The 25,909-nt window shown below is 37.9% G+C and overlaps 1 protein-coding gene and 1 long non-coding RNA gene across 4 annotated transcripts in view; one reads left to right on the top strand and one right to left on the bottom strand.

Annotated features, from left to right (window-relative positions):
* The first annotated feature begins 326 nt into the window (after nucleotides 1-326).
* Nucleotides 327-25,909, top strand: part of atp6v1h (ATPase H+ transporting V1 subunit H) — a 39,855-nt gene continuing 14,272 nt past the window's right edge. The window contains exons 1-9 of one of the 3 annotated variants that reach the window (XM_083541788.1): nucleotides 327-472; nucleotides 895-1,076; nucleotides 6,839-6,938; nucleotides 7,153-7,242; nucleotides 8,685-8,798; nucleotides 13,562-13,666; nucleotides 16,721-16,768; nucleotides 17,637-17,734; nucleotides 18,847-19,039. In XM_083541788.1, coding sequence (XP_083397914.1) covers nucleotides 973-1,076; nucleotides 6,839-6,938; nucleotides 7,153-7,242; nucleotides 8,685-8,798; nucleotides 13,562-13,666; nucleotides 16,721-16,768; nucleotides 17,637-17,734; nucleotides 18,847-19,039 — 852 coding nt within the window. In that variant the 5' untranslated portion in view covers nucleotides 327-472; nucleotides 895-972. The remainder of the gene's footprint in view (nucleotides 473-894; nucleotides 1,077-6,838; nucleotides 6,939-7,152; nucleotides 7,243-8,684; nucleotides 8,799-13,561; nucleotides 13,667-16,720; nucleotides 16,769-17,636; nucleotides 17,735-18,846; nucleotides 19,040-25,909) is intronic. The other 2 variants (XM_083541790.1, XM_083541789.1) reach the window with 2 other exon arrangements.
* On the bottom strand, nucleotides 14,221-16,712 carry LOC310726421. Its single transcript, XR_014533756.1, has 2 exons — nucleotides 15,636-16,712; nucleotides 14,221-15,559 (listed from the first exon to the last, which is right to left on the bottom strand). It is a non-coding gene; the product is annotated as an uncharacterized lncRNA (long non-coding RNA).

Below are 25,909 nucleotides of genomic sequence, written 5' to 3'. Positions count from 1 at the left end.
TCTATATTCTATTAATAGATCGGTGCGCTTAAAAGCGACATTAGAGTCTTTTCACATAAGCTGATCAAGCAAGAGTCTTGCGACACAAATAGGATGATAGGAACATTATAGCTGTCATAAATCGTGTAAAGTTTGAAGAGAGCTTTTACGGGAGTAATATGTTACTTAATGTATCGCTACATTATTGACATAACAATCAAGTACGTGGTTTTGTGCACTCCGTCCACCTTCGCAACAGCTCCTTCATCAAAATGCAGTGACTTTTGCATTATCATGGCGTTGCAGCAAGCAATCGCCCTCTGATTGGATAAAGCCGCGCGCTCACTGCGCATGCGCGTGAACGTTCCGCGAGCCCTCGCGGCTCACGCGCAGGGTTAATTTTTCCCCCACTCACTTCCTTGCACGTGAGGGTATCACGTGACAGCAGTCTCGTGACGCGTTGTTGCTTGTTTTTGGCCAGCCGAGGCAGCAGGTACTTCATGTTACAAAAAAAAAAAAAGAAAATAAATACGGGCTGTTTATTTGTTTTTTTTTTAGTGATTGACTGGTTATGGGATTAATGCAGGTTGAGAGTTTTTCACCCGCTGTGAAAGACGCAGAATTAGCTTAGCATAAGGACTTGCTAGTCGGCTAGTGTAACCCGGTCAGCTGATAGACAGATATTTCCATTCATTACTAATACTAACGTTTCTGTTTTATGTCTTCTTGCTATATTATATTCAGCTGGCAAGTTAGCAAACGATTCGTTTATGTGTCTCTCAAATGCTCTAGCATACAACTGACAATATCATATATTAGTGTATAGTGCTGGTGTATTGAGGATGAAGACTGTGGCCTGAGACAGTGCAGTGTGTTGCCTATAGGGGTTCACTTTCCTGTTTGTCCTCCCTGTAGCTTAAGAAGTCACCGGTTCATTCTCATTATTTCTTCCTATTCGATATCCCGAGGTGAATAACAAGCCAGGATTTGGAGATGGATATCCGAGGAGCAGTGGACGCTGCTGTCCCGACCAACATCATCGCTGCCAAGGCGGCTGAGGTCCGAGCCAACAAGGTCAACTGGCAGTCCTACTTACAGTAAGTCCCTTTTAAATAGAAATGCAAAGTATCTTCTTGTTTATCATCATCATGACTATTATTTTATTTTTCACATGACATGAAAAAAGCATTAGAACAACAGGCTTTTTTTTTTTTTACAGACGTATGTGGTTCCTCTGCAAACTGTCACCACAAAGTTATAGGATATACAATTGTGTATGTAACTGTATTATTACACGCTGTGCATATATTTGCATATTTATCAGCACTTGTCAATTTGCATAATTGCTATTGTTTGCCTTTTTGGTAGATGCTAAACTGCATTTTGTTGCTATGTAATAACTAACTAATAAACAGTATCTATCCATCCATCCATCCATCCATCCATTCATATCTAAACCCTTCTGTTGTGTTACGGTCAAATCTGAGGGATATACAAGTTTCGTCTCTAAAAAGTGTAGAAGATTTCATCCGTTTTGAACACACAATATTCGGTTGCATGAAATTTTCACTACACTTGAATCACAAGACCCATGAACATTTATTTAGTATATTTTACAGTGGAAGATCGGACCTCAACCCTTCTTAACAACTTCCCTGAAAAGTGGAGGTTATGTTAAGACTAAATGTGGAATGGTGATGTTCAAAAAGCACATGAAAGAATGTGTCCACAAACTTTTGGCCGTAGAGTGAATTTCCAACCGTGGTATAAACCTCATCTTTAGTTTGATTATGAAGGATTATTTTTATTTACAGTAAAAATATAAAATAAATAAATATATTTATTTGTTTAGTTTAGACAATTGTACTGAATCCTTTTTTTTTTTTTTTTTTCATACTTCCCCTGGATTTTCTTCAAAAACAGGAACTAAACAGTTTTCTTAAATGACAAAGATGGTCTCAGTGTCTTGTGACACTTGTGTGTGTGTGTGTGTGTGTGTGTGTGTGTGCGCGCGTGCACGCATGCATATGTGCAGCTCATTTATGTCAAATAGATCCGGTCTAACGATTTAAAACTAGTTAATTTTATTAGAATTTATGATTTTATGACGTCTGACTTAAAGAGTCACAAAGAAATTCACCTTACAATTCATTTATTTATTTATTTTCTCCTTTTTTCTTTACTTTACTGACTTTATTATCACATACAACATCACCATGGTGTGAAATCTAATTATAAGCGGGTTGTTAACTTCACTCTTCAACATTTTTCCCCCCAGTTGTAACATGAAGTAAATCAAGTGATTTAAATCTGTCTGTATTGCATAAGTTTGGAACGTACTACTTTTCAGCGGTTGCGAAAAGCCTTTCGTTTATATGTCACTTTAACACCGTGTGTGGTATGAAAATGTACAAGACGACTTACAAACACTTCTAACTGTTTTGATGTAATTACTGTTGTAGGAAGGTAAACAGGACAACATTTTATTTCCTGATAAATATGATGGTGTGTGTGTGTGTGTGCATGTGTGTTGGCCATTTCTATAGGTTAAATATATTTAAGAGACATAAAAGTGAAGTACATTTATTCCAAGAAGCTGATCAACTTAAAAAAAAAAATGTGTTTGTGCCCCAAAATCTAATAGCAGAAGGTCTCTGGCTGTTCTGCAACATGGGCTGTGCTGTCAGCTGGAAAGCAGTTAGGAGTTAATTGCCTCATTTTAACAGCGCATTCTAAAAGGGGCTTTGGACAAATTTTCTTTCGTTTGTCCAGCTAATAAATAGTATTTGGTCGCATACAGTGGTAACGCATGTTTTAAATTAATCTGCTGGTTCATTCCAGATAATTAGAATGATATATTATTTCATCTGTCATGCGTCACACCTGAAAGAAGCTCACGGTTTCAGCGAACATATGACGTCCCGACCGGTGCGAATTGGACAAACGAGTCGTGGGCAGACAAAATAAACGAATGAGTCACAGGCAGCGTGAAATAAACGAACGAGTTGTGGTCAGCGTGTATTGAAAATCTTGACCTGCACAATTATTATAGTTTAAGACTACATTTTGTTTAGTTTTTTCTCTTTTGTTGTTTTGTTGTTCTGTATAAAATAACTTTGTATTGAATTTTTACACTCGCAGACCACTTTATTAGGAACTCATTCACGCATTTTTCCAAGCAGCCAATCATGAGGGCGGAACTATGTGTGAAATGGGGTTTAAGATATGATCAATTATAAACTGATGATCAGGGGACATTTTTCCAACCTTCAACCATCCAGTTCTGTGAAACCTGCGTCCACTCTGAATCTGTATCCTCAGATTCCTGTTCTTGAGACTGGAACCTGGTGTAGTATTTGGAATATGGCATAAGGCCGTTCTCCTCAATATTTAACATGTTGAGAAGACTTTCTTCCATCAGCTCGAAAATTTCTGCCAATTCTTTTTTAGCCTTTTCAATGAAGGCATTTCACTGAATGTTTTTTGCAACTTGTCTAAAGTTTATTATGCTGGAACAGCCTATGAGATTTTTAAAATACAGTAATCCGCCTTTTATCACGGTGGTTACGTTAAAAAGATTTCCCGCGATAAACGCCACCCCAAAAATGCTTTAAAAAATTTAATGTTTAGGCCATAAATCCTCCTCCCACACACTTTAAACACGCACAGGAAACATTTGCAAGAATATAGCGAGATGAATTTTGTGTAAATTGGAAGAAATACAGTACACTGCATCACATTTATTGTGAGTACATGTACAGCATGCAGTTCTGTAGTAGCCTATGTGTAGTTTCTCTGCTTGTTTATCAGTTGACGTGTCCTGTGACGTCAAAAAAGAGGCCGAGTTAAAGATACACGTCACCGTAATCTTTTTTTTACTGTATTTTATAATTAATAATCATTTTTTTATTAATACGTTTCATTATTTCAACATAAAACTCCATAAAAATTATTCCCTATAATTTATTTTGGACTATCGTGCTATCCTGCGAGAAACCGGGAAAATCGGCTAAAACAAATTAGTTATGTGGAAAATGCAGTTCCGTGATCAACCAACCGGGCGCACGAGATTCGACCCGCGGTAAAGCAGGGGATTACTGTACTTAAAAGAGCCAGTCATCCGTGCCATTTTACATTTGATCAGCCAAGTGTGTTGACAAACAAGGAATTTGGTTCCAGCTATTGGTGAATCAAAAGTACAGACCAAGACTATACAAAACGATACAGATCAAATATGACCACAATATAGAGTATATTCACTATTCTGTTTGACCTGATTTCAGAATATGTGTCTACATGATTTTATGCACTGCAGTGTTTCAGATTGTCGAATAAATGAACGTTATATTTGTTCCTAACAAATGAATAAATAGAAGTTTAGAATTACTTTACCTGTCGCGAATAAGCCGCACCCTAAAATTGTGATTGAGTTCTCTGGATTTTTTTACCATTTGACAACTCAACAAATTGTCTCTACGATGTGATTGTTCTTATTAACATGAACACAATTAGGCAAAAAAATACAAGAAAGAGTGAGTTGTGTAATTATATGTTCTCCTAAGTCATTGCTTAATTGAACTATCTTTGTTTGTAATTACAGGTGTTTTTTCTGGAAACTTTTTACATTTAAATCCTAATATGTTTCCAGCTGACTGTCGATTAACAGCTATTTTCAGCTATAGATTTGAACACATCCCGATGCTTGGGTTTGAGCCCCTCCAGTGTATCTTTGTAAATAAGTACACTAATGCCTTTCAAGTTCCGTCCCGAACAATTGTCGTCCATGAAAATATCATGATCAGTGACATTGAATGCTGCATTTATGTTCTAACAGTATCCAAGGAGAACCATGTTTACAACCAGTAGGCCACTAAAAACAATTAGCAAAATGTTGATTCTGTCCATTGATGCCCCCCATAAGCCTTGATGCTTCAAGAGACCAGACTGAAATCATGAAATTGTGCATACATGTATGCATTCATTCATTAATTCATTCATTATTTTATTCATTCGCTGAACATTATTCCCAAATTGGTCCTACTAATTCAAGGTCATAAAGCTTAAACTCCATGGAATTATTGGATTATGTTTGTTATTAGATAATAGAATAGAAACTACTGGATCAGTGACAACCTGTAGCTCGTACTGAAGAATTATTATTAAGAGATTTCAAAATGTGTCTAATAAATTCAATTAAGAAAAAAAAGGCCATGCTGTGTGAAGACACCACACATTATAATATCCACTCACACTGCTGAGAGACTTGTTTAAGGACATCCCACTGTTATGTCTTAATGATTGTTTTTTTCTTCACATTAAGTGGGATAATACTGTCCAAGGAAGACAAGGCAGTTGTGAGTGGGGGGAAAAATTGGCAATACATATGAGGAAAATATATAAAAATCCTAAATCTCAGAATTCTGGAATATTTTCCATTCGCTTTAGTGGAATGTTTTATTGTTTTATTTATTATTATGATAACAGAGTTTGGGTGAGGTATACTGTGGCATTATACCACAGTATTATATGGACAGGTGTCTTTATGCAGCTAACGACCTCAAACAGGTGCATCTAATTTAGGATAATAAATGTAGTGGAGGTGGACATTTTAAAGGCAGACTAACAGATCTTGGTGTCAGAATTCTAGCTGATAGACAGGTGTTCAAATACTTATTTGCAGCTGTATCATACAAATAAATAGTTTAAAAATCATATATTGTGATTTCTGTTTTTTTTTTTTTTTTAGATTATGTCTCTCACAGTGGACATGCACCTACGATGACAATTTCAGACCCCTCCATGATTTTTAAGTGGGAGAACTTGCAAAATAGCAGGGTGTTCAAATACTTATTTTCCTCACTGTAAATTAAATCGCACTCCGTTCTGCTTTCAGAGGAATTCATTCACCCGTCAATTTGATTGTCCTTTTAAAGCTAAATAAAATGTGTGCCTGCCATGGTCAATTCCATTTCCATCAGCTCTGTGTAGCAATTCAATTCCCAGCTCCTTATCAGCTTGGAAAAGCCTCTCAGACACATCTCATAATGGACAGCTTTGTATTGATCTGCAGTGACCCTTCCTTCTAAGTGGACAAGTTAAGCCAAATCATGCCAGCAAAATGCCCACATGGTATAACAGAGTCACACAACCTCCTCAGTAGTGGTTAAGCATTCAGGTACTTTTCTTTTGCATGCAAATGTGAAATATTGAAAATTTACACAACTCATTTTTCATCATTATGATGGATTTCATGACTGGTTCGTGCACTACAGCTTTACCCACCCCGTGTTTATTTTGACGGATAGCTTATCGTTTCCTGCAATTACATTCTCAGTCACCCGAAGAACAGTTATTTACGTACACTCGTATGCAGTCATGCATGTGTACTCTTCACCACAACATCCAGCCCAGTTTACTACGGATTCTTTCCACAGACCTAAACGCACGTCTGCTGAGTCACTGTTCCTACTGAATCACAATTTCCGCTATTTCTACAGAAACTCTTCTTATCCTTTCCCCAATAATCCCCAAACTCTGTTAGACCTTTAGACCATCTGCACGTTTTCAGTGGATTTTAGGTCAGGGGAATAGAAAAGCCATATCACATGTCGATTCTGTTGTCAGCTGAAAAATTTGTGTGGATTTGGTGGTTATGCATTTCAACACTGTAATTCTTTTTTTACCCTGGTTTAGCCCTGGAGTAGACAGGGTTAAGGGCCTTGCTCAAGGGCCCAAAAGCATCTTCCGATCAGTAACCCAGAACCTAAACCATTAAACTACCACTTAAAAGCTTTCCCCAATTACGGTACTTGTTTTCGGGGTAACTGCAGAGGGTTTACTTGAATTCGCTTTTGTTTAGGGGCCAGATGATCTCAGGAGAAGACTGCGAGTTCATCAAGAAGTTTGAGGTCGCTCATTCTGAGCAGAAGCAGGCAATTCTGACGAATGAAGGACATCAGGTCGGTTGTGATTTATATGTTTGTTGATTATACGGTTATAAGTACTAAATATACTGAAGGTTAATACATTTCCAACACGTTAATGGAAGAATCGTTTTTGCAGGTAAAACATCAAAGCTTTTAATGATCGTGTTTACCAGAAAGACTTTCATACCTTCTGGGAATGAATGTTCGTGTTTGCACTGCTGTTTTAAAAATCAGTGTTTGTTTGCAGTGTGCAAAGACTTTTCTTAACCTAATGGCCCACATATCGAAGGAGCAGACGGTTCAGTACATCTTAACCTTGATCGATGACACTTTGCAGGTACGATACACTCACTCACAAACACAATAAGCGTATACAATAAATGTGTATATATATATATATATATATATATAAAATAGTAGGTGCTGACCTTCACTTATTACCTGAAGTATCTGTTTAAACATTGTAGTTTCAAGAGGAAATTTATTTAGAGGTCACCATGTTGGTTTAAGCTGCAAACACACCGTTTTTATTCAATTGGACAATTCTGACGAAAAGATTGCACAAATACAAGCCAACAGCTTCAGTTAATATTCACGTTAAACATCAGAATGGGAAAGATTGAATCTATGTGAAAACAGTCGATGTCAGGTGGATTGGTTGCGCTGTTTCATAAACAGCTCATCTGGTAATAGGATGTCCATAGACAGCAGTCTCTGGAGTGACTTAGAATTATGCATTAAATGAACTTTAGTTTTGGAGGAAGAAACCTCTTGTTTATGAGCGAGGACAGAGAAGAGTGGTTGTGGTCAATAGTTATTTTTAAAAGCTGAATTGAATTGGTTTGAGCAGTGTTGAGCAGAAGGGACAAATTGACAACTAGGTCAGCTAGACAACTGGGTCAGAGGGGTCGAGGTGGTCGAGTGTTTACGATGCGGCGCTCTCACCGCTGCGGCCCGGGTGAGATCCCCGGTCAGGGAACCAACCCCAGCCACTCTTAGTGCCGGTCCCAAGCCCGGATAAATGGGGAGGGTTGTCTTAGGAAGGGCATCCAGCGTTAAAAACATGTGCCGAGCAAAGGCTGGCCCGTGGGTGGTCCATACAGCAGACGAGCTGCTGTAGATTAAGTTAACGCTGTAATTAATCAATGGGTCAGGACTGTTTTGGCAGCAATAGGGGGGACCAACACAATATTAGGCATGTGGTCATAAATGTATGCCTGATCAGTGGCCATAATGTTATGCCTGTTACTTAAGTCACTTAAGCTCTTGACTAGATTTTATGCATTGTGCTGCCTGTGTGATTAGCTGCTTGGATAATTGCATGGAAGAGCAGGTGTACAAGTGTTTCTGATGAAGTGCTTAAGGAATTGTGTAAATCCTACCAAGATTTAGGTACTACCACATTTGTTTGATAATGAGACGTTCATGCGCCTAGTGGCTAAAAATACTTCATTTCCTTTGAGGTATTAACTGTATATACTTGTCACCAGTAAATTTGGAAAATGGTGTTGCCAAAGTGGTACGTTTTAACTGCGTTACAATTTTCGGCATTTCACCAGCGCAATTCAGCATCTGGGAGTCCGCTTCGAATTTTAACACTTCGGTCACCTCTCACACATCTGACAGTTTAGTGGTGCAAATAAAAAAAAAATCATAAATGGTCAATATGGCTTCAAATTGCTGGATTAATTGAGTATGCAATTAGGCTTTTATAGTTATTAAAAAATTTTTTATCCCTGTGAGTCCTAAATAAACATTCACGTTTCCATTCAAACCCAGGAAAATCATCAGCGAGTCAACATTTTCTTTGATTATGCCAAGAAGACAAAAAACACCGCCTGGTCATATTTCCTGCCTATGCTAAACCGCCAGGACCTTTTCACCGTTCACATGGTAAGTTATTAAAGCAAACACTACTGCAATTAGATGCTCGAAATTCATTTTCCCTAACAGCCACCAGACACTCTGAGTAAATTGTGTCTGCTTTAATTACTTGCCCAGATTGTCTTCTATTATTGAGTCGCTCCTAAAGACATAAGCAGCAATTACAATGACCAAACACATGAAATTTAAAAAGTGCCATGTTCTTGGCCATGAACTTCTTTTCAATTATTTATTTATTCAAATTTCTGCAATGCCAGTTGTCATCAGTCATGATCATGCCTACAGCCATGTGATTTCTGATGGGCTAGAGCAGCGGTCCCCAACCTTTTTTTGGGCCACTGACCGGTTTAATGTCAAACAATATTTTCAAGGACCGGCCTTTAAGGAGTGGTGGATAAATACAACAAAAAATAAAATGATACGACCGGCATAAAAACTGGTATTTTCTAAATATAATAAACGTCAAATCCACTGTGTTGTTTTCTGTTCATTTTGCTGGCTTGGGGGGTTGAATTTAGCGGTAATGTATTATGTGTTAGCGGCCGGAGCAGCCCCTTTAACAAGGTAGCGGATGAAAGTAAAACATGTGACCGAGGCATCATGACATGCATCAAGAGTGAGTCATAGACAGATGTGGCGTTGAAAATCCGGTCATTTTCCAAAATAAAACATAGTTCAGAATCAGATAATAAATAAAACGGAAATAATGTAAGTTATGAATTCTTTTCCGGCGGCCCGGTACCAATTGACCCACGGACCTGGAGGTTGGGGACCACTGGTCTAGGGTGCTCGGATGTTTTGTTCTCAAATAGGAAAACACGCTATACCGACAAACGTGTTGGAACACCTGTGCTTCCCAACCATGTGCGATTCTTCCCCAAAACTGTCATCACAAAGTTGGAGACACACAATTTTATAGGATGTGTTTTGGTGTCCCAAACCTGCTCCAGCATGCTCCATGAAGATGTGGTTTGCATGGGTTGAAGTAAAAGATCTTGAGTGGCCTGATATAAAGCTCTGACCTCAACTCTACTGAACACCTTTGGAATAAATTGGAATGCTGAGTGCACCCCATGTCTCTTCACTCTTTTATCAGTACCTGACTTTGCTAACGTCCTTGTGGCTAAGAGAGCAAAAATCTTTACAACTACACTTCACATCTTCTCAGGAGATGTAACAGTATGAAATGTGGACGAAATGTGGAACGGACTGTTCAAAAAGCTCATTTGAATTTTCTGAGCAGGTGTCCATAAACTTTTGCCATATAGTCTAGATTAGCTATCTTGAGAAAGTTTCAAGTATGAACACTGACTCATCTTTTTGGCCATGGGAGATTAATAATCCTAATAATACTTGATGATTAAAATGTAAAAAGGACTGAAAGTATTTCTAAAAAATAACAACGGCAAATAATAAAAATAGAAAAAAAATCATTAACTCGGAATGTATGATTTCAGGGCAATCTCGGAGAAAACGATCCGAACGAAACGAAAGGACGTAAAAATCATTTTCTTTCTGTTTTGCAGTGTGAGGGTGTTTCCCCCATCCTTAAGAAAAAAAACCAAAAACACTCTCTGGCATTATTGAATTTCTTTAAAGGTCAAGAGTAAATATCCTCAGAATCCAGAGCGATGGCCTGGGTTTGTTTCTTCAGCCGTGAGTTTATAGAATCAGTACCAATCTGTATTTTGATTTATGCTGCGTATCTCTTTCTGCACACGATCCTCCAAATATTCAACGTAAAAAAAAAAAAAAAACGGACACGTTTTTCCGTGTCAATTTCAAGAGTCAAGAGTCAAGAAGCTTTTATTGTCATTCAACCATGTATAGCTGATGCAGTACACAGTGAAATGAGACAACGTTTCTCCTGAACCCAGGTGCTACATAAAACAACATAAAACAACAGTAAACAACAGTCACAGAACAGAAGAACACAGGGCCAGGAACTAAGATCCTCGCCACATAAAGTGCATGTGTGCAACTGGTGCAAACAGTGCAAAGACATCACAAGACAGTGCGAGACAACAGAGGACAGTGCAGGACAATACAAAATACACAAAATATAAAAATAAAAACAACAATAGCTCCGCCAGTAAAACCTGTCATAACAAAGTAAGGTGCACAGTAGCAGAAGAATGTAAACAGAGAAATGTAAACAATTGTGCAATAGCAGCAATCAAAAATAAAGTGATCATTCATTTTCAATTTTCCGTGCCAATAATAAACACAGGTTTAATATTGTAAACTAAATGTGCAACAGGTTCACACTATAAATTCAGATGCATTACATATACAAAATAAGAAAATGTTCAATTGAATGCATTTTGAATCATCAATGATTCTGGATTCGAACAGCTATAACATAATGAGCCCTATATAAAATGCGCACTCCTGCTATTTCACACTCGTTTTGCAAGAAAAGGTTCATGGAACGGGGAGTGGCGAGAACCTGACTCTCGGCGCATGGAAACAAAAAAAGTCGGGCTGGATACAAATTAGAAGTGGCAGCTGTGTGTCTCTGTCCAATCGTGACAAGTGCCGCAGGCAGCGTGCACATCAAGCAGTGAATTTAAGACACAGGGAACAGAGGGTGAAAAGAAAAACCCACCAGCGAAAAACAATTGCGACTGAACCTTCAAATCTCCACTTGACTTGCACTCAGCCTACGGCGCTTTAAACCTGAAAGATGTGTCCGCCTCCCAGTTTACACGAGATCCTTTTAATCATATAAAAGTGCGGATTTCAATTATAGATTAGTTTTATTTCTGTTACCTAGCAACCCACGTGTTATTTTTAATCTTTTAATGCCGTTTTGTCACCTTCTTGCTTTTAACTCGGCAAGAGTTGTCCATATAGGGGTCATGCATAGAGCAGAGTGATACTGCTATAAAAACGTTTCGTAGCTGGATCATTGACTTCTGAATCACACTTGGTCAGGGCTTAAGGTTAGTTGTATCCAGTTCACGTTATTTCACTCAGTCAATTTCTCACTGCTCACCACTTGCTTAATTTTTTTGAGCAACCATCTGAAAACCATCTTCCTCACTAACGTTTCACTTGTATCACACATTGTAAGGATAACCAGTAATAACCAGTAAACCATCAAATTATTAATGAGTGGCGAAAATATGACTTGTTGTGGATTAGAAACTAGAAAAGATGAATGTGAGCGGAAGACACGAGCTTCGATGTATGTGGAAAAATGCTCACGCCGCATTCTCATTAATCGAAGCGCAGGTTTCATTGGACTTTAGATTAGATTGTACGTAACAGCCACAGCACAGCACCAGGTTGTAGCTCAGGTCCAGGGCATCAAGTCCAGTGGTCTAAAACAGCGGTCCCCTTTTTTTGCGCCACGTCCGGTTTAATGTCGGACAATATTTTCACGGACCGGCCTTTAAGGTGTGGTGGATAAATACAACAAAATAAAATGATACGACCAAAATAAAAACTGGTATTTTTTAAATATAATAATAAACGTGAATCCACTGTGATGATGTTTGTTCATTTTGCTGGCTTGGGGGGTTGAATTTAGCGGTAATGTATTATGTGTTAGAGGTCGGAGCAGCCCCCTTAAGAAGGTAGTGGATGGAGGTGAGACATAGACCAAGGCATCATGACATGCATCAAGAGTGAGTCATAGACAGATGTGGTGGAGAAAATCTGGTCATTTTCCAAAATAAAACATCATTCAGAAACAGATAATAAATAAAACGGAAATAATGTAAGTTATGTATTCTTTCTGGGCGGCCCGGTAACAATTGACCAAGGGACCAGAGCCGGTCCGCAGCCTAGGGGGTTTGGGACCACTGGTCTAAAATTCTGATCAATTCTTGGTAATTCTTTAAGGTCTACTAGGTCAGCCATTATTTGAATTATTATTATTTACATAACAAGGCCACCCTGTTGAACAGGGACGAGTTTGTGCTTATATTTAGGATATTCAAGTGAAATTAATTACAGTAAAAAAATAAATAAGACGATCGACAAATTTAAGGTGAAACCCAAAAAAAACTTTTTTGTGTCATGGCAAATCAATGATTAATTTTTAGATTAATCCATTATGTCGATCCCTCCTTACGTCTTTTCACCACACTAATGCATTTTATGCCTTTACTATTTTCACATTCTACAACTACAATATAATATTTAAATATTTCAATGACTGCTTGCTCACTGAGGTTCAGAACATGATTTCTGTATGATCCAGATGATTTCAGAAGATTTCTATTCATTTATTATACGTTAACAATGATGCCCGTTTGAAAAGTTTAATTGTAGTTCATTCCTACTTTTATTTTCCTCTTGGAAGGGATTGCGGAAAGCATGCAGTTCCTTTGAGAAATCTCATCGTACTGAACTGCTGTAAGGCATCTGAATGCACTTGGATGAGAGTGCTACCTGCCCTCTCTTTTATATTCCTGAGAGACATAGACACTAGAGAAATGACTAGCACTGCTCTAATTGATAGAGGGGAAAGAGAAGAGCTACTCTTCCCACTCAGAGAACAGAGCCAATTATGCTCTCTTGGGCCAGGGACGGCTGCAGCCTTTGAACTCTCAATTTCCGGATGATGGAGCAAAAAACTTTCGAGTGGCACTGATGATATTGTAACTTTATGTGGATTGAATATATGCAGGAATCTCGTGTCATTTACTTTTTCTTTTTTCGGTCTTGCAGCTGTTAACTTTTTGAACTTTTTTTAACTTGAAGCATTTTTATCTGATGCCAAGATGTTCGTGATAAATGTTTTTTTCCCCCTTTCTTTTTAGGCTGCCAGGATCATCGCCAAGCTGGCAGCCTGGGGCCGGGATCTGATGGAAGGGAGTGATCTGAACTATTACTTCAACTGGATCAAGACTCAGCTTAGCTCCCAGGTAGAGAAGCGTACTGTATATATGTTTCCATTCCGCAGCATGACAAAATGTGTGTGAGATCAAATTCCTATTAATCCCCAAAACAACGATGAGAAGAACATTGACCAAACCCAGTCCACATCACGTTTCACCGCCTTGCACTTTACATACGAGTTCCTTCTAAAGTCGAGCGGTGTGTGAGCCTGTACAGGATGTCAGGTATTTCCCTGTTTTTCATTCAACCCATTGTGTTCTTGGTAAGTGGTGTGGATGGGCATCAAAGTAGTATTGATATTTCAAGGCCACATGACTGCATCATAAAGTGTATTCAGTTGAAAAATGTGCCTTTTGATGTTCTCATAAGCTAATTACTTTGTGCTGAAGCCAGAGCGGCTGCTGGAGTGAACTTCTATTGTGTTCTCCACCTTTCTCTCCAATACTAGAAGCAACATGCAAATTATATATTTTTTTGTTCTCCTTGTATTTCGGTAGTTTTTAGCGACAGAGTGAATTGCAATAGAAATATTTTAAGGCTCAATAACTGATTTACATTTACATCAATTACTATGTTTGCAATATTGTATTTTATTTTTTTAAGAATTTTATTTTTTTATTTATTTATTTATTTTTTTTACTTTTAGTAGTAAGTGGTAGTAAAACAATAAAATGAAGAATCCTTTTGTTGTAAGGATATAAGTAGCATTTAAAATTGCCTATTAACTAAAATGTCATTATTATTATTAATATTTTTATTTACACAACAAGGCAACCCTGTTGAACATGGATCAGTTTTTGAGGTAATAATCTGAGGTGAAAGCACAGATCACAAATCAAATATTTATTATTGGATTGAGCCATAATGTTGATCCCTTCCCCCCCCCCATCTTTTTACCACACTAATGCATTTTATTAATATGCATGCTGAACTTTGATTCGAAAACATTATTTAAAAAAAAAAAGAAAGAAAGAAATGCTTACAATTCATAGCACTTAAATGAAAGTACCTTTAATGAAGAGGGAAATGCGGCTTTTATGGCTCTGCCTCTCAGCTTTTATTGTATTTTTCCTATATGCAGGACCTGTGACAACAAAAAGCACTCACATTTTCTGTTATGCTAATAAAACACCTCACTGTAATAAAGCAAAAAAAATGTACATGCTAGATAGAAAACCAAATATGGAAAAAAAAATAAAAACCTTTTAAAGACGCATTCTCAATTGTCTACAATTTAAAAGGCTCTTAGACTACCATACATTTCTTCATTCTCTCCCGTTGTATACAGAGGTGGACGAATGATCGATTCTGCCAAGTTAGCAGAGCACGAGTCCAATTATCAAGGATTAAAAGCAGCAACTAAACCTTAAATGTAATCTCAAATTCAACAGTCAAGCAAAGGTTGAAAAAAAAAAGAGGAGTTTTGCCTAATATTTAGGAAAGGAAAGATGGTATTTAGGATTATAAGTTATATATTTTTTTGCTCAGTGAGCTGTTTTAATATTGCATAGAAATGTACTTACTGTATTATGCACAGTTACTGGTATATACACCAGTTGGTGCGTACGGTCTGTAAACAAACGTATCAAAATGAAACTTTTCCTTTGTGACAATCTGTGGTGAAATAGGGTTTCTGCTTGTTCATCCTGGCAACCGTGATTGAAAATCATTACGTACATTCTGTTTGTTGTGGATGCGTGGTCAAACAATTTGCCCAGGTCTGGTTTATTATATAACAATACAACATAGTGATTCAGTTTACGTTGTACACATTTTTATTTTATTAAATATTTTTTTATGCACAATACGCAAAAGAACGTTTCTGGAAACCTGATTTTTTTGTAAATCTCATTCCACACTTCATTTTCTGTTACAATAAAGTCCAATCCTTTTTGGAGGCCTGGGGTACAGTCAGCGTTCTAATTCATCCTAAAGGTGGTCTGTAGGGTTAAGATCAGTGCTTTAAAGCAGGCCGAAATTGAATGGAACTGTGACTAAAAACCGAGTCATGTCCCAAATTTTGTTCACCGTTACACTCCTTACACTCCTAATAAATAATATAATACCAAATACCATCAGTGGCGGGCCGTACATTTGGTACCTGAGCCTTCAGTGGGGACTTATTCGACTTAATCCACCTCTTAACACCACCACTATCACATCGCAATTATAGAAACCATCAATGCTGTACAAAAACGCAATATAACAACGCGACTCATAATTTGCACCACTCCTCAGAGGCTGTATGCCAGTGGTGTCGCTCGTATTCACTGGTATGGAAGTGGCGAACAAACCCTTTCCCGGGCTGAGACACGTTAGCTAGCTTCGGGGTTGGCCGACCTCTCCTCACGACGTCTAGCTTTTCTTGACAATGTTTTTTTCAGTATGTCCGCAACCAAATCAATTTCTCTTCCTCCGTAGGCATAAATAAGTCTAACTCTGATGCATTAATGTGTGCAGAGCTACACACGTGTTTTGCTAGTCGAACTGTCGGCTGTAAAAGTTTCCCTCTGACCATCCAATCAGAGGACGGAAAAATGCTGACATTACTCTGGGCCAGCTAGCTGAGCTAATTTTCAAGGAGACTATGGTAAAAAGGTTAGCAGTCCTGACTTTGAAGGTCCTGGGCAGATTAGATTGACATGGCAGCACATAGAGGGTGAAATCTGATTGGACAAATAATATAATTTCCACATACACGTACTGGAAGCAGTGCATCCAAGAGAAACGATAAAGAAGAAGAAGATAAACTGTTGGGAATAAATGAATACAATTTCATGGAAATTATCTTAGACTTTAGGTTGTAAATGTAGGTCAGTGCTTCTAATAGTGTTTAGGCCAGCAGAGAAGGCTTTGCTAGCCCTGACCGCCTGCTACTGAATACCATTTGTTCAGGGGACACAGTGTAATTATTTATTCATTCATCCCCTTGATTGTACTTCCATATTGGATTCCTCTATACTCCTATAGATTTCCAATAACCAGTCTTACAGCCTAGATTTTGGACAAGAATCAACATTTAAGTTTTTACCTCAGCACACATGCTTTTCTTTTCTGATTTTTTTGTTATCTTTTGTTAGAAACTGCAAGGTACAGAAACAGGAACAGGAACCATCTCTCCCAGTGAAGTAAGTATCATATAGAGAGGCCTTGGTCAGCTTTCAGAAGGACAGCCGTGCTAAATGCGGCATTACCTGACCTCTGCTGCATATCTTTTTCATTCACATGTACTCGATTTCCCCTTTTATCACTACAGCTCTGCTCCTACTCTCACACTGGTCTCTCTTCATCTAAACCCATGCAGTGCTTTAAAATTTTTGGGTTCCCAATCTTCTATTGGTTAATTACGACTTACTCGTTGTAATATGTGAAATTTTTTTCATGCCACTCTTTAATCTGCCGCTATGATGCAAACTGGCATATCCCTAATTCAATTTCCTGTCAGCACTCACAATATCTCAGCCCACTAATTTGCTGTTCTTCAGAACCCCTCTCTCTCTTTCTTTTTTTTCCTCTTGAACACTCGCATTGTATGCATAATTCCTTCATGCTAGCCTGCAACGACACATCTCTGTGTTCCTCTCTCTTTATTTAGCAGCGATTAATTGAATCTTCTTCCTTCTCTCAGCCTCTCTGCTAACCTTTCTCAATCCAGGTTGCAGACGCCACTGTCTTGTTTCTACTGCATTGTGGGAACGTCTGTCTTAAAAAATTTGCATGATCACGATATTTCCCCCCCAAGGTCTTGCACGTGCTTAGGCGAATGCGAATCGATTGTATTACTTTGGGTGGCCTTGGTTCATTGAGTCCTCTTCTGCTAACTCCTACACAGGATGGCCTTATCCCATGCACCCTTTTCCCTTGCTTCTGTGGATTGTTAATGTTGCTCATCTTCTGACCGTTTTGTCCTATCTGTCTATGTCTTGTGTGCATGTCTATATCGTTTGTCTACGTTTGTTCGTGTGTATGTGTGTTTCTCCTCCCCCTCCTGCACAGAGCTCTCAGTATGTTCAGTGCGTCGCCGGTTGCCTGCAGCTGATGCTGAGGGTGAACGAGTATAGGTTCGCCTGGGTCGAAGCCGATGGAGTGAACTGGTAAGACTCGGTGCTTTAAATGTTAATACTTTTATCGTTTAATAGCATTCGATAAAAAAACAACATTCGAATGCGTCAATTACCAGACTGACTGATAAGCACAAATGAGACCAAATGAGCAGTCATGCGAAAAATGCAAGTTTCCCCCCACCTGTTTCCCTTAGTATTTGTTTATACTTAGCCCCATCATACAGGCAGGTTGAACGCTGCATACACTCCTCCATCTGCATCTTTACAGAATACAATCCACACAACACAGTCTAATGTCTTAATCACAGTTTTTAAGTCACAGTTTGGTTTAATTTCTGTATAGATAGGGGGAAGAAATGCAATTTCTGCAAATAAAATAACAAAATTGCTTGTTTTTTTTTTTTTTAATAACGCAGTATATTATTATTCACATTTGTGAACATCAACAGTTCACATTTTCAAAGCAATTTTAAATAAAATGCCTACAAATGAATGCAATGCGCTTTTTATGATATTGATTCATTTGCCCAATCGGTTAAATTGGCACAAATTAAATTGATTATATACGATTAAATAAATGGAAAATAATAATAGTAATAGAATTTGTACGTTAGTTAGACCCCATTTGCGTAGTGCAGATGTGTATTTAAGTGTGTGTTTGTTTGTTTTGCTTTAATATTTAATTTTCTAAAGATATATTCTATTTAACTGTTCTAAATATTTCAGCATTTTTTAACAAATGTCTTTATTTCTTCCATGCTTCATTGATTCACAACCTCGATATGTGAAATTGTCATTTTCTGCTTTTAAGGCTGCAATTTCGTGTAAACACAAAACAGTACTACGGATCATATTTCGGCACGCTACAGTTCATATTTCCAGTACAGACTTTCTTTTTTTCCCCACACCCCTGGCATTGTGTGTTTTCAAGTTTAATAATAATAATAATAAAAACAGTCCGCGACCAAACAAACTTGCGGTCCACCACTTAATACGTTCCCGTGGGTATGTTTCACACATAAAAAGGATTGCATTCGTTACACATGTGCACCAGATTCAAACACGTGTACCGTTACAGCCTGTAGATTTGCAGATCGGCGTGGGCTGGAACATGTGTAACATTTGTGCTGTGCTTCTTCTAGCATCACCGCAGTGCTGAGTAACAAGTGCGGCTTCCAGCTTCAGTACCAGATGATCTTCTGCGTTTGGCTTCTGGCCTTCAGCCCTCAGCTGTGCGAGCAGTTGCGCCGGTACAACGTGGTGCCCGCCCTTTCCGATATTCTGCAGGAGTCTGTCAAAGAGAAGGTCACTCGCATCATCCTCGCCGCTTTCAGGGTACGCCAACCTCAATCACCTGATGCACTTTATCAACCAAGACATAAAGTCTTTATAAGCTGTTGGGGGGGGGGGGGGGTTTGGGGGGCGTGAACGTTGTAGAAAGTACTACAGTAAGGCGAAATGATAGAATAGTCATGAATTAAAGAGTAAAGAAGTGGCACAGGGCCAGAGTGTGCTGATTTTACACACTCACACAAACGCACACACTGTAACCATAACAACGCTTTTACCAGTCCTAGCTACTATTGGCTAAACAATTTGCATTGCTCGCCGTCTAGATTAGATTTATTATAAGCGGTAATAAGGACTGGTTTGAATATGGCGCTGAGGAGGTTGTTTACTTTCGCTGTAGCTTTGAAGTCAGCAAATCAAGGGAAGTGCTGCTGCTTGTGCTCTTTGACTGTATGCACATTGAATCGTCACACCATGTACCTTTTTTCTTCTTCTCCGAAATCAATTTTTTTTAAATATCGGAACCGATTGTGATCAGGTGTAAACTGTGCGGTCTTTTGAAACGAACATTAATATCGCAAAGTGTATAAGAGCTAAAGAAATTAGCGAACGGGAAGCTTAAAATTCAGTAGTGAGGACCACCGGATTTATTTATTACGAAACCGTATCATGGCGACATGACATTCAGAAGAAAAAGACAACTTTATTTCAGAGTGAGGATTTATTGGACAGGGTACACGGCACCAACATTTGCACAACACTTTCTCTTTGCTCACATAAACGAATTACCTGAATGTCCTCCCATCTTCACATGCTGGCAAGTAGAGGGTGTTAAAAAGATCATGGTCTTCATTGTGGGTTATGGATTATTTATTTATTTATTTTTCACACCCTCGCTTTTATTTCTGTGAGCTGGCAATTGTACCATATCATGCATTTAGTCAAAAAAAAAAAAAAAAGGTTTATCTTTTTTTCCTGGGGCTTCATTATGAAATTACAAAGTATGCCATTATTTTCTTCATTTGAGATACAGAATACTAATAGTGTGCTTTTGGATCATTTTGCCTACACCCCCACCCCCCACCCCTCCACTTCCAATGGCACACTCGTGCAGCTTCGCACAACTTCAATTATACTTGCATTATCTTGTACGCTTGGTGAAACCAAATTTTGCTCCCACTTATTATTATCAAGCACCATCTTGGGAGAGGTGCACCTGCACTACAACATTAATGTTAAAGGGGGGAGAAATACCTGTTTTTCTCACTCTGCGATTCTTACATCTGCGGCACATGACACTTAGTATTTAATTTAGCCCTGAAAGCTGGAAGCTGTCACAGGCATTAGAGTTTGGTAATGAATTCATTGTCCACGTCTCTGACAGTATTGAATTAGAGTTCTTCGTTTTCATTCGTTTCATCTGCTTAAGATCTTATTAACTCTAGGGACTGCCTTTGTCCGCACTCATAATTACATGATGGCTTTCATTTTTGAAGCTTGTGGTAAAATGATACTGTTGCCTGTCTTCTTGTTGTGTGCTTGGAATTTTTTTTTTGTGAAGGGGGTTAAACAACTTTAATAAATTAATAAAATAACTTGGGGTAGGACATTAAAACAGTGCTGTGAAAATCATTTTGTTATAGACACTTATTGTTTGACTTTTTTGGGAGTTTTAAAAAGTTACTTTTTTCAGCAGAGAGTAAAAAAAAAATTTTCATCAGGAAAAAAGAATAACAATTCAGTCTATTGACCAAGTTTTTTTATTTGTTTTGCTTTTTGTAGAAAAATGTTTCCATAAATGTACAAAGTCTCCATTTGGTCAACCCCAGTTCCAAAAAACATTTGAGACACTTTGTACAATGTAAATACAAACAGAATGCAGTGATTTTTTTTTTTTTTTTTTTTTTTTTTTTTTTAAATCTTATATACCTAAGAATAATATACTGTTTGAAGGAAATGGTAAGGTAAGTTTGATTTTCATGGTTGCAACACGTCTCAAAAAAAAGCTGGGACGGGCAACAAAAGTGTGGAAAAAGTCAGCATTATTAAAAGGTTATTTGACAACAGGTAAGTGAGATGATTGGGTATAAATTGTGTATCTTAAAGAGGCAGGGTCTCTCATTAGTAATGATTGACAGAGCTTCACCAATCTGTGAAAGACTGTGTCTGCAAATTCTAGAACAAGTTCAGAATAATGTTCCTGAAAATAAAATCGCAAAATAGTCGAATATCTCATTATATCAAATGTTTAAAAGAATCTGGAGAAATCTCTATGCACAAAGGACAAGGGCAAAAATCAATATTGGATGCCCGTGATCATCTTCGGATGTCATCTACAAATTCGGGTGAAATCTCTATCATAAAAGAAGGGACGAGTGAACATCATCCAGAAACACCGACCTTCCTCTCTGGGCCAAAGCTCATTTAAAATGTGCTGATTCGAAGTGAAAATCCGTTCTGTGTTCAGACAAATCAAAATATTTCTTGCTTTTTGCAAACCATGCAAGTCCTCCAGACTAAAGAGGAGAGGGACCGTCTGGCTTGTTATCAGTTTGTGCTCAGTTAAAAGAAACTTACTGCTACTTCTAACTGCTAACTGCATACTGTATTTTACAATATTACTATAGCACGACTTTGTAGTAGAGTCTGTGTGCTGATCTGGTCTGCCCGCAGTCTAGACCTTTCACCATTTGAAAACATTTGGCGCATCATCATAAGAAAAATACAACAGAGGAAACCCAGAACTGTTGACCAGCTGAAATCCTGTATCAGACCCATATAGGACAAATTCCTCTCCCAAAACTTTAGCAGCTGGACTTCTTAGTTCCCAGATGTTTCCAAATGTATACGGACAGATGACGTGATGCGACTCAGTGGTAAACATGGCCCTGTTGCAGCCATCATTCAAAATAACCTTGTTTTTTCCCCTAAAATGATATGTATTGTGTTTTTGTTTTTGTTTGTTTAATTGTGAATAGAGTATGGATTTATGACTTTTGCAAATCATTGAATTGTTTTTATTTAAGATTTTCCAACTTTTTTTGGAACTGGGGTTGTGTGTGTATATACAGTACTTACAGAATATTGTAAATTATGTCACAGCAGAGTTTGTGGGATTTGTACTTTTTAATATACTTTCACAATAACGCATTATTATTTAAATGAACATTTTATGTTTGCTTGTTGTATTCGCTTTTAACCTGTTGAAACGACGTCATGACTGTAGACCTTTATTTAAGATTCAGTCTCCTCTGGGACACGGCCTGTTTTCTTGAATTAAACTTTCTTTGTGAAAAATATTAGTAACCATCTGGCAAAGTGCTATGCTTAAAATTTCCAATTTCCTTCTCTGCTGCACAAGTCCTCCCCAGTACACAGTGCCTCCTATTAGAGACTATATCACGGCCTGTCAAGCCGCCTTACTGCAATTCTCAATTTAGCATTCCCTTTAGCGGCACTTCGGTGTGACAGATTAATATGTTAACACGGTTCTCTCCAAAATACATTACTGCCATAATTCAAGGTGACAGCTTTCACTCTATCAGTTTGGCTTTTTGCTTTCTTCAGTACTCAGATATTTATCTTGTCATTTTTATATGTATTTCCAGCACATCCTTAGTTGATGGTAACTCGATGTCTGACCTTTGTGTCTGAGGCGTGTGTGTGTGTGTGTGTGTGTGTGTGTGTCACCAATGTAGTCAATCAGCAGTTGCCCAGAGCAAGCAATTATAGTGCCTAATAATCACCCTTCTGGATTGTGCTTTCCCTCATCTATACTTGCAGCGTTGCTTATTATTGGTTTCAGTGTATTTTATTACAGGCTGATTTTGAAACATGAAAGCAGTCAGTTGCCAGACTGAAAAATAAAAGAAATGTGTGAGCTTGTGGTGGTAACACTGAGAGGCTATTTACATACAGTGGATACAAACCTCTACAGACCTCTTTCAAAATAGCAAGCTTTTGTGATGGAAAAAAACAATAAAACCAAGATAAATCATGTCAGACCCCACCGGTGCTATGATATAGCCACCAACAAAATGTAAGTGAAAAACAAATAGAGAAAACAAATTGCACAAGTGTCCCTGTCCTTGTTTAAAGCACCTTTTGCTTAGAATAGAACACACAATTTTTTTTTTTTTTTTTTTGGGGGTGGGGGGTAAGAGTCTGTCAGCATAAGTGCATCTTGGATTTGCTGTTTTATTAAAAAAAACACTAGATCTATGAGATTATGAATGGATCACCTCTGCACAAAGCCCTTTCACAGGCTTTCTATAGAATTTGTATCTGGGCTCTGACTGGGTCATTTTCAAAATGCTGAGCTTTTCTTTTTTTTTTTTTTTTTTTTTTTAAAGCTGTTTTTCGTTCACTTTGATTTGTGCTTTGTGTCACCATTGAGCTGCAAGATGGCATTTTTCTTTATGTTCTGTCTGAGTTTTATGGATTTTATGCCAGAATAGATTATTAGAGGGAATATTAGAGGGGTTATTTGATAACACCAATCTTTGCTAAGTTTACCAAGCCTCAGTTCTATGCATAGAGAAGGAGTCTCATACCACGATGCTGCCAGCGCTAGGCTGTATCATTGTTATAATGTTTTTTTGTTTTTATTTATGATACGTTTTAATAGATTTTACACCAAACTCAATTTTTACCATCAGGGCATATACATTTTGCCACATGGTTTGGCAACATTTAGGCAGATTTGTCAGTTTTCTGGCATTCTTCAGGTAAGAATGCACAAGGAGTGATTAGGTATTCCTTCATCTCCTTTTATAAATGTTTTGCCTTAACAAAAATCCGTTTTGCACATGCTTTAGCTTTTTCAAGATGTCACGATAACCCTAGAGAAACAGCGGTTTAACAGCTGTATCTTTCATTTGTTGTTAATTTAGGGTTAATCAGAATCCCTTCACCAATGTCAGGCGTATGATCATTCATTTTTTTTTTTATGTTTTCGATTGTAATTGGTTAATCCTGAGCTCAGTCACATTCATTATTAGAAAAAGGATATACACTTATCTAACCACGTTATTGGCAGAATTTTTTCTTTTTCTCTTCAATTTCTTGTCTTTTTTTTTCACTTCCTTGGAAAAATGGTCATAGCCCAGATCTAAATCCTGTTGAAAATCTGTAATGATTTGAAGAAGGTTGTTCACAGGAGTAATTTGATAGATTTGAAGCATTTTTGCCAGGAAGAGTGAAATCAAATTGTCAAATCGAGATGTTCAATGTTGTTAGACTCTTATCCAGGAACAATGAGAACTTGCTGAACTTCAAGCAAATGTATAATATATATATATTTATAATGTGTGTGTGTGTATGTGTGTGTGTGTGTGTATTGTCAGGATTTTCTCCTTTTAAGAGAAATTCTTGAAGCTGGATATAAAAGGACCTATAGCGCTAGCGTTAACTGCTAGCTACTTCCTGGCTAGTTACTTTAAACAAATCCAATACGTAGTGAGTAGCCACAGTGACACTGCACTAACTCTAGTTTCTTTTTCATACCCCTGGCATTGCTGTGTATGTTAAAGTTCAATAATATTATTAATAAAAATAATAATTATTATAAATGCACTCAGAGTGTAAACAAACACCTGCACGTAAAAATGTAAACAGTTTGCTGAAGACGACCTGTTTAAGAGCATGAATTACTGGAACCATGTCCTGTGGTCTGATGAGACTAAGATAAATTTGTTTGGGTCAGATGGTGTCCAGCATGCCACACATCTTGACTCAAGATAATTGAGTCAAGCATGGTGGTGGTAGCATCATGGTGTGGGTATATATACAAATATACCGCTATCAGTTTCCAAATAATAAATATTCTTTAGGAGGATGGAAAGTTGTTGTTTTTTTTTTTTGTTATGCTTAAATATTTTTGAGCATGTCATGTTCAAAGCAGGGAGTATGTTTAAGTGGCTTCGAACCTTGCTGAATAGATGAATGCCATCGAAAAACTACCTTTAAACTACATTTTTGGAACAGAAAATGGATTTCAGGATATTTCTTGTTTCACCATTTTATACATGAGAATGAAATAGGTTTTGGGGGCACGAGTGGACCCAATAGCTGACACTTCAGGCTTTTATTTTAGTCCACATGTGGTGAAAGAAGGCTTGTATAATGTGTTTTTTCCAGTTTTTTTTCTATCCCCCAGCAAGGTAATGATTAATGTGTGCTTTTGTGAAGGTCTTCTATAATACACTAGCCAGTATTTTCACCCTGTAGTCCATTTAATATAGTCCATTAAAATGTTTTGTGTGGTTTATGAGGAACAGTCTAAATCCATTTTATATCTTTTTTCTAAACAGGAAACAGGCTATCGGATATTTTTTTGTCTTTAGATCTAATTAGCGTTGATCAACTTACTTGTTTAAGTTTAATGTTGGTCGAAGGAGGAGAAGGAGAGGAGGAAGACGTCTACAAAGACAGCAGGGAAAGGAGAAGTGTAGGAGAGTGGAGGTTTGGGTTGGTATTTTAAATGTTGGTATTATGACTGGTAAAGGGGGAGAGGTAGAGAAGAGAGTTTCTGATAGGGTGATGAATGTGAAGCTGAAAGTTGAAGGGGTGATGATAAATGTGATCAGTGCTTATGCTTCACAAGTGGATTGTGAGATGGAGGATAAGGGAAAATTATTGAGTGAGTTAGATAAAGTGGTGGAGAGTGTAACTAGGATTGAAAGATCGGTAATTGGGGCAGACTTAAATGGACATGTTGGTGAAGGGAACAGAGGTGATGAGGAGGTGATGGGCAGGTATGGCCTTTGGGAGAGGAATGTGGAGGGGCAGATGGTGGTAGATTTTGCTAAAAGAATTGAAATGGCAGTGGTGAACACTTATTTTAAGAAGATGGAGAAGCACAAGGTGATATATAAGAGTAGAGGAAGGTGCACACTGGTGGACTACAAAAATGCT

This window comes from Silurus aristotelis, assembly GCF_946808225.1.
Source record: "Silurus aristotelis genome assembly, chromosome: 5".
Classification (NCBI taxonomy): Eukaryota; Metazoa; Chordata; class Actinopteri; order Siluriformes; family Siluridae; genus Silurus; species Silurus aristotelis.
This window is presented reverse-complemented; position numbering and strand designations above follow the sequence as displayed.